The sequence below is a fragment of the Vanacampus margaritifer genome, chromosome 17, assembly GCF_051991255.1.
Source record: "Vanacampus margaritifer isolate UIUO_Vmar chromosome 17, RoL_Vmar_1.0, whole genome shotgun sequence".
In the NCBI taxonomy this organism is placed as follows: domain Eukaryota; kingdom Metazoa; phylum Chordata; class Actinopteri; order Syngnathiformes; family Syngnathidae; genus Vanacampus; species Vanacampus margaritifer.
The window spans coordinates 9,243,275-9,252,349 of NC_135448.1; the positions used below are offsets into that span (position 1 = coordinate 9,243,275).

Sequence of the window (9,075 nt, forward strand, 5' to 3'; positions counted from 1 at the left end):
TGTTTCTATGTGGCCCCACTAGACTAAATGCAGTATTTTGGTTAATATTACATTATTGAAATATGAGTTAAGCAGCAAAATCCAGCAGTTTTTGATCAATATCAGAAGGCGGCCATTTTGCCACTTGTTGTCGACTGAAAATGACATCACAGTTGCTCTGGTCTCAGCTAACAACCAAATCACAGCTTAGCTTCAGAAAACAGATGAGCTGTGATTGGTCGTTGCCTGAGCCCTGAGCAACTGTGATGTCATCTTCAGTCCACAGCAAGTGGCAAAATGGCAATGGATTTAGCTTCATAACTCATATTCCACAAATGTAATGTTAATCAGAATGTCATGTTACTAGTGAGGTCACATATAACATATTATATCAAGAAATGTTGAAGGTTGGCAAACAATTAACTGCTGCTTGGTTTATTAATATTTCTGATTTAAGCGCTATGTGGTCGGTGTCCTAATCCAAAATTGTGGGACTATCCTGTTGAATATTAATGACTTTTCACTGTGGCCCGGTAAAAATACATTTGCCTGCTGGCTGCGTCTTCACACAGACAGCAAAATGATCTCAGTAGGAGTGCAAATGTGTGTTAAGATGCAAGCTTGGCAGCGAGTTTACCCTCAAGGTTGTCTTGAAGTAGAATAAAAGGATAAAAGGAAAATGGTATGAATAACAGCGGCTGAAACTTATCTTAAAACTGTTGCTGGGTAACCAATGGACGTTTACATCAAGGCCTGCACCGATTTTTTTTTTTAACCTCCGTTTTTATTCTTGTCCTTTTCAAGGTTGACAAAAAGAAGAAAGAGAAAAAAGACAAGGAGAGGGAGAATGAGAAAGAAAAGAGCGCTCTGACAAAAGAGAGAGTGCAGAAGAAGAGACAGACTGCGTCACCAACCACAATCACAAGGAGATCCCAGCCAGAGTCCAGGTATTGCCCCATATATACCAACCTATCTCATGACAACAACAAAAAAAGGGAATATACTAAATAATAGCAACTAAAAAACAGTAAAAACAAATACTGACTATTCCTGTGCATTTTGGCCTCTTGGGGGCAGTGTGGTGCCGTGCATCCTTGGCGTATACACTTATAAGTGAGTACAGAAGAAATTTATGATTGAATTCTATTCAAATAACTCGTTTTTCACAGATTGGGAAGAATTTGTGCCTTTGCGTAATGTTATCTTACCTCTGGGTCTGTTTTACCACAGCGTGTGTGTGTGAAAATTCATTATTTCAAGGAAAAACACTCCTGAAGTCGATGCTAACTTCCTGTTAGAATTTGAATGGGATCCTCCCTTTGCCTTTAGCAATAGCGCTAGGCTAGCTATGTTTTAAAAGCGAAGTATGATTTGTATTTAAATACACAGTGAATGAAATTCTTATTGTCATGCGTCTAGTTTTCCAGTTAACTCCAACTGGGGTGCCATTAAACAGCTTAAAGGATGCTTAGAGACAACAGAATAACCTAAATATCATACGTTACACACTTGCTAGTTGCTAATGCTAAGGGGAAAAAAGGTGCATTCAGGGTACTTTGACAGCATCGGAAACCTCGTTTTTCTTCTATTATAATGTTTTAAGGGAAAAATAATCGTCCATTTGGCCCAATTGGCTGATTATTTTGGCAGATGTTTGAAGGGCAATAATCGGCGGCCCTAAAAAAAATCTCTTTTTCAAGTTTTTAATTAGTCATTTCAGCACAGAGGAAAGATATTTATTCTTGGAGCCGGGTTGTTTCGAACAGATGGCTTAAGATGCTCTCATCTGAGTACTAAGAAAAGTTCTGCTGGACTTGGTTCAGGCACAAATGTGGGCAAAAGCACGCCTGTTTGAATGAGAGTGAGAAGCTCTCAGACGGAGCCGTGTTTTATGTCTTTTACATCCCTCGAGCCAAAGAATGGTGTCAACACAAAGTGGAGTCTCTCTCACATGCGCTTCCACTTGACCTACTTTTGTTTCATACACAAGTATAGCTGGAAACTCACTTTTTCTTCAGCCCCATTTCCTTCTGAGATCACCCTTGCATGCGTGTTTCCTATCTTAGCACCCCCAAGCCAAGAACCAGGCCGCCGTCACCTGCTCCTCCCAAAAGTCGTCCCTTATCGCCTTTGGTAGCAGCGGCGGGTTCCAAGACGCCAACCGGGAAGAAGACACCCCCTCCCGGCTCTAAGACCCGACCCAAACGGGCCCAGACACCCGCCAGGGTGCAGGCTCAGATGGTCACTACGGTCGCCGTGGAAACGAGCCAAGAATCCAAGGAGTCCGATGCTCCAGAGGAGAAAAGGGGTGAGTGTGGTAACCACGGTGATGATATCCATCCTTCAAGGTGACCTCAAGTTTTGGCTGCCTTCCATGTTACAGAGCGTGTCTAGATGTTATTGGTCATTTAAGTTTTGAAACACAATTATAGTGGTGATGATTATTGATCATTGAGCACAAATATGCAAGGTCCTTAAAAATTAGGTTAAAAATCACTGCTTTTTGATGGAACAGCAAAATCAGGTACAATTGCATTTTATAAAATACAGTTGCAAGAGCTGCATCATATTGACAGTTATTTCTAATATTTCATTTACCATATAATAAAAGCAAGAATTGAGCCTATTGAGAATGACTCATTGAATTTTTTGATTAGACATATGCTGAGACGCATATCAGTAAATTACAATTTCCTGCAGGCATAATCAATTTATTTCAGTGGTTCTATTTAAAATGTGAAACTCGTAGATTCAACACATAAAAAGCCTATTTCACTCATGATCTCACTTTTTAAAATTTTTGATAAGGGATGGGCGAATACCAAAACCAGGTATCGTATCGGGCCAATACCCGGCATTATTTTAAGTGATCAGACCTTTTGTTGCCATTTTATGATCAAGAACTACAAATTAGAAGAATAGAAAATAACCAATAATTTAATTGATTTTTATTTAGGAAAAAAATTGATATTCAGATTTATTGGTCTTTTTTTTTTTTTATGTATTATTTGTCATTGTTTGTTTTATTTTATGAATCAAAAGTACTAGTGGTATCAGTACTTGGTGTCGGTATAAGTGACTACTCGGGTTGAGAACGTGAAAAAAAGTGGTATCGACCGTCCCTAATTTTGATGATTAAAATAAAATGAAATAAATTAACTGTCCTCTGATATTATTCTTTATTTCAATGCACCTTTGTTGTGTTTAGCAAGTTTTGTTTTCTTTTTCTTATCCGGCTACATAAAAACTTATTTATTAACAGTATTTCAAATATCTCACAGCATGCTGTATTATAGTTCTAGATGTCTGCAAAGTATCACAGCTAAGAAAATATTTATTTTAAAATGTATATCTCCAACACGACGGTGTCAATCAAAGCTGAGCATTATTGTGTGCTTAGAATTATTGTTATAATTCTTGTTGCTTATTCAGCCTTCCAGTACTGTTGCATACCTTAATACATTTTCCTCCTGAATAACATACCTCCTTCCTCTCCTCTGGTAATATGTCGGCAGCTTCCCCAGCCGCATCTCCTCCCCCCAGCCCACCACTTGTTGAACCCTCTTCTGGTGCCGTGCCTAAGGAAGAGCTCCCCGCGCCGGCTGCTTGCCCCGCAGTCAGTGCCACAAGTAACCCCGCTACCCCTGCCGCCGCCGGCAGGCCATCAGCTGGCACCAACGACCCCGAGGAGGCCGCTCGCGTCCTGGCCGAAAAACGTAGACAAGCGCGGGAGCAGCGGGAGAGGGAGGAGCAAGAGCGCCAAGAGCAAGAGCACAAGAACAGGTCGGATTCAGTAATCTGATGTGTGCAGATACTTGTGTGAAAAAAGAGCGGTAAAAATTAGAGGTGTCAAAATTCGTTTTTTCGTTTTGTGTTCATTTAAAGTTCTTTTAATGCCTCCATTTTTTTTTTTTTTTTTTTTACACGCAATTAATGACCGCACCTTATTTGGAAATCCTGTACTGGGAGAATTTCAGTCGCAACGCAGCAGACACGTCCACGTCAAAATTTAGCAGCAATAAATTTAATAATTATGCATTTATTTGTGGGGACTCGGGTCAAGTTGTATTTTACAATTAAAAAAAATGTGCAGAATTTCACAAGTGACTTCATGTTAAAGATTAGACAGCTCTTAATAAGAAAAGAAAAATGCTCTGAGTTGTCACCGTCTTACAAATGCAATGATGTCATCTAGTGGCAGAAAAATAACCTCAATTTAAATCAATATCACACTCGTTTTTTTACTGTAAAGTACATATTTTTAATTTTAACTAAATTTTATGAATTATTATGAAATTACTGTATTAATGACTAAAATATGCAGCCATATTTCTATTAGTTTAACAGTTGTTTCCAAAACTCTTTCAATGCCAAGTGTTTTCCTAAAAGAAAACCCCTAAAGTGCCAGCCGATTTTGAGCATTTTCACTGATTTTCAAGGCTGACCAGAATATTGTGTGTTATAACTAAATATACATGGTGGGTACCATATAAAAGATAGGGTTCTACTCATTCATAAGGGGAAAAAAAGGGTTTGGTTCTACCTTGAAAATAGCTCGGCTTCACTGAATTCACCAAACTCTCACAAAATAAGTAAAAAATTAGTCTGACAAATGCAATTATGTCATCTAGTGGCAGAAAAAATTACCAACAAAAATCAATATCACACTCTTATTTTACAGTAAATCTTTTTAATAAGATGATTTATTATGAAATTGCTGTATCAATGACTAAAAGATGCAGCCATATTTCTATTAGTAACATTTTTTCCACTTTTATGTTAAGAATATGAAAACTTTTATTGTACATTTAGAACAGATATAAAAATGTGTGATTAATCGTGACTTAACTATTGAAGTCATGCGATTAATTACAATTAAAAAATGTAATCGTCTGACACCCCTATTAAAATACTACCGCCCTGTAACTAAGTTGAAAGTAAAATTAGAAGCAAAAAAAGAAGTCATTTGTAACATGCACACATCCTTCCAGGATCCTCAGGGAGGAGGCGATGGCGCGGGACGCAGAGGAGAGGAAACGCAGAGAGGAGGAGGCTCGTTTCATGGCCGAGCAGCAGCGTCTGAGGGATGAAGCCCAGCGAGCTGAAGAGGAGAAGGAGGCCGAGGTGCGGGCCCGAGCTGAGCAGGAGGAGAACGACAGGCTGCAGAAACAGGTCAGTGCTTGAAGTCAGAAGTCGTTACTCACAGTTGTCATACTGACCATGACCTTTGTATTTATCCTCATACAAAGCCACGCCTCCTCCGCCTGCTCGCTTTTCCTCCAATACTATCAAACGTAAATACTGTAAAGCCTTGAAATTTCCATTAAGGCTCATGGAGACCGGCGATCACCCCTTCCATGCTGAGAGGCCATTTACCATCTGGGCTCTTAATGCATAGGAACATGGCCGAGCCGCCTGCGCCGCCTGCGCTGTCTGGCATCTGGGCAGATTAAACAGGGGGAGAATATGTGCGCCGCTGTCATGGATTACATGCGCCGCGCGCGAGCCCGAATAGTCAGAGAGGCCCCTTGTCTGCCCGGGCACATGCCAGCTGGTGACCTCCATAACAGCGATAAGTGGCGGCTGAGGCAGCCATTGTGATGGAGGAGATAGTGACAGGCCTGTGTTGCCTTCACCGAGCGCCTGCGGTGGGCTGACGGGCAGACAAGCGCCGTCAGTGTGCGCCAGGCCACTCGCTCTCGGCTATCCTTGATTCCTCTTTCTCCTTCAATGGATCTATTGTTCACTGTGAAAGTGATTGAGACTGGCTGGAATCTTATGTATCCTGTTCAGTTGAGAAAATGTGAGTCTGAGCTACCTGTCCGTATTGATTGTAGCCCGCTCACAAAATAAGACAGAATTGAACGTTTTGCATCCATTATAGGTTTGATGTCATGGTTCACTTCAGCACATATGCTTGCTCGGTGGTGAGTGTGAATACTCACTGAACCATGTTCTAGAGTTGATCTCTAATGTACTCCACTTGTATACAATGCTAAGACCTGAAGGCTGCAGCACTGGTTGGCCAGGTACCGCCCTCTGGTGGAAATCTGCAGCAATGTTTTTTTTTTTATTAAAGCGATACTTAACTCATTGAGCCATTTTCAGCAGTAAAAAGTTCATATTTTGTCCAGATTGAATTTGATTCTTGTACAATTAATACCTTTAACTCATTCACCTCCATTGATGGCTATAGAGGTCAAAAATTCATTTGAACCATTTCTATTAGTTTCACATTTTTTTGCCACTTTTGTTAACAAGAGTATGAAAACCTAGATTTTTTTTTTATTGTACATATAGAACAAATATAAAATTTGTGATTAAACTTGAGTTTAAATAATTAAGTAATCAAACAAAAAAGAAAATATTATTAAAAAGTTAGGGGCATCAGACGATTACATTTTTTAATTGTAATTAATCGCATGACTTCAATAGTAAACTCAAGTAACAAAAGTGGGGGGGAAAAGTGAAACTAATAGAAATAGTTCAAATTCATTTTTGACGTCTATAGCTGTCAATGGCAGTGAATGAGTTAAAAACAAAATGTTCTACTTGCTGTCGACGAAAAATGACATCACCTGTGCTGAGGAAGTAACGACCAATCATGGTGCACCTGTTTTCTGGGTTTGGTCAGCAAACTGAGCCATGATTGGTCGTTAATTACTTCCTCAGCACAGGTGATGTCATCTTCAGTCGACAGCAGTGGAAAAATTACTCTTTAAAGGTATTAATTGTACATGAAAAACAATGAAGTTTGGACATAATATAAACTTTTTGCTGCGGAAAATGGCTCAATGAGTCAAGTATCCCTTGAAGCATACGGTCCATAAATAATTGCAGAGTGTATGGAGTATTAGGGCCACATTGAAATAGCTTATTATTTATTATTCTAGATTTAAAAGTAGTATATTTTCAACTTTAAAAAGTCGTAATATTACAAAAATAACATTGTATTTTTTAGATTAAAAATGTAGATATTTTTAAAAACGTGAAAAGATTTATTTTTTTAAGTTGTTTTTTATGCAGAAAGACATAAAATTATACATTTTTAAGGATTTAAATGTTTTAGATATTGAGTTATAATTTTTAGATTAAAGCCATACCATATGAGAATAAAGTCACATTTTAAAGAAAAAAAATATTTTTAGTAAAGTTTTTTTACATAAAAAGTTGTACATTTTTAAATATTTAAGTCATGCTCTATGTATTCTTAATAAATAAATGTATATTTTAAAGATTAAAGTTCTGATATATGAATAATGTCATGTTTTAAGAGCCATTTGCCTAATTTTGTTTCATGACTATAAGTAAATCTAGAAACAAGAATGCATTACTGAATTCAGTGAGCATCACATTATGAACATACTAAAGGGCAAATCTTTAGTTTAGTAGAGTTTTTCTCTGACTACACTGGCTTCCTCCCACTCTTTAAAAATATTCATTTGAGGTCAAATGTAAAAAAGTTGTTTGTGCATTGTGAATGGAGTCAACTGGGATCGGCTCCAGCTCAGCCGCGGACCTAAAAACAAAACAAACAATAAAACAAATGATGAGGCAAACCAAAGATTTCATTTTAATGACAGGTGTCTTACAAGCTGTGAAAATTTGTTTTGACCTGATTACAGAGAGAGGAGGCCGAGGCAAAAGCGCGCGAAGAGGCCGAGCAGCAGCGCATGGAGAGGGAAAAACACTTCCAAAAAGAAGAGCAGGAGCGACTGGAGAGAAAGAAGGTGAGGAGGAGAAACATCTCCCTTCAAAGTCCTTCCTAGTCTTTCATCTTGAGCAAACCACCGCTGAGATTTTTTTTGCCTGCTTTGTGTGCAGCGTCTCGAGGAGATCATGAAGCGGACTCGCAAGAGTGATGCGGGAGAAAAAGTTTGTTTCGTTCTTTACAAATAAAACCTTTTTGTCCCGTCAGAATAACATCCTTATTTGTGTTCTCTGCAGAAGGAAGCGAAGGCGTCTTCACAGGTTAATGGAAAGGACACAGACCTCAGTAAAGGTAACTGACTTTTACTTTATTTATACTGTATATAGTGGACTTCATAATTCACTTATGAGTTAAATAAATAATAGCTTCATCTTTTCTTTTTTTTTACCGTGACAGGCGAAAACCTGCCGAGTCCCGCCGCCAGCGCGTCCGCTACCGTCGTGAACGGAGTGCAGCCCGACGCACACCAGAACGGCGTGTCGGCCAACGGCGAGTTTGATCAGATCATGCAGCTGAACAGCAGCGCTGGCCCGGCCGCTCCCCAGAGCGGGCTGGTCACGGGGGGAGAGCCCTTCCTGATGAAAACGGGCCCCATGAAACCTCAGCACGTAGCAGGTATGGAGGTTGTTTTGAACAGGGGCGGGTTTCTTTCGTGTTTTGAAATCGAAAAAGGAAAATCGGCATGAAATGTTTTCTCTTCTCTTGCAGAGGTCCTGTGAGTCCCCCCCCCCATCCATTCATGGACACGCGCCTTACGTCTCCGCTTCAGCATAGAGATTCACGCCACGCCACAACAGCTTACACAGTACAAAATGAAATAAAATAAATGTGCCAAACAAATGGCACGCCTGTGCTGGCTCCATGACAACATGCAGGATCCGATACAGCAGGACAAACGAGGGGGAAATACATCCGAAAGAATGAGAGAAAAAAATTGTCATTCAGTATTCTCTGTCTTCAACATGTGTTCTGGTGCAAGTTTTTCTTGAAATGTCACATGCAGACTTTACGGTGCACCTTAAAGATGACTGAATTTATAGAAAATACAGTATAAGACCCCTGGGGGAAAAAAGACATCCAGTTTGACAATGGTTGTTATTATTACTGTCGTTCTGATATTGTTAAGTTGAACAATGTGTGTTTTGTTGTTTTTGTCTTGAAATGTTGAGTTATTTAACACGAGAAGCAGACAGTTTATGTAAATGTATAATGAGCCTGGCTGCCTATAGGCCTCCTGCTGCAGGGGATCTGTGAAATAAAGCTTTATGAAAGGGAAGCCATGCATCTGATTTTTTCAAATTTGTTTCAGTTTTATTTAATTTTTGCAAACTTGGTGGCAGATTCAGCATAATGTTTTTGAGAAAAAGGATTTGTGGAGGTGAGTA

The 9,075-nt window shown here is 39.4% G+C and overlaps 1 protein-coding gene across 7 annotated transcripts in view; it reads left to right on the forward strand.

The window, feature by feature from the left end:
* LOC144037256 (uncharacterized) overlaps window positions 1-8,966 on the forward strand; it is a 35,226-nt gene extending 26,260 nt beyond the window's left edge. For all 7 annotated transcript variants that reach the window (XM_077548592.1, XM_077548595.1, XM_077548599.1 and 4 more), the window contains 9 exons: window positions 784-926; window positions 2,046-2,287; window positions 3,495-3,762; window positions 4,971-5,151; window positions 7,605-7,709; window positions 7,804-7,854; window positions 7,927-7,981; window positions 8,087-8,305; window positions 8,399-8,966. In XM_077548592.1, coding sequence (XP_077404718.1) covers window positions 784-926; window positions 2,046-2,287; window positions 3,495-3,762; window positions 4,971-5,151; window positions 7,605-7,709; window positions 7,804-7,854; window positions 7,927-7,981; window positions 8,087-8,305; window positions 8,399-8,409 — 1,275 coding nt within the window. In that variant the 3' untranslated portion in view covers window positions 8,410-8,966. The remainder of the gene's footprint in view (window positions 1-783; window positions 927-2,045; window positions 2,288-3,494; window positions 3,763-4,970; window positions 5,152-7,604; window positions 7,710-7,803; window positions 7,855-7,926; window positions 7,982-8,086; window positions 8,306-8,398) is intronic.
* The last annotated feature ends 109 nt before the right edge of the window (window positions 8,967-9,075 follow it).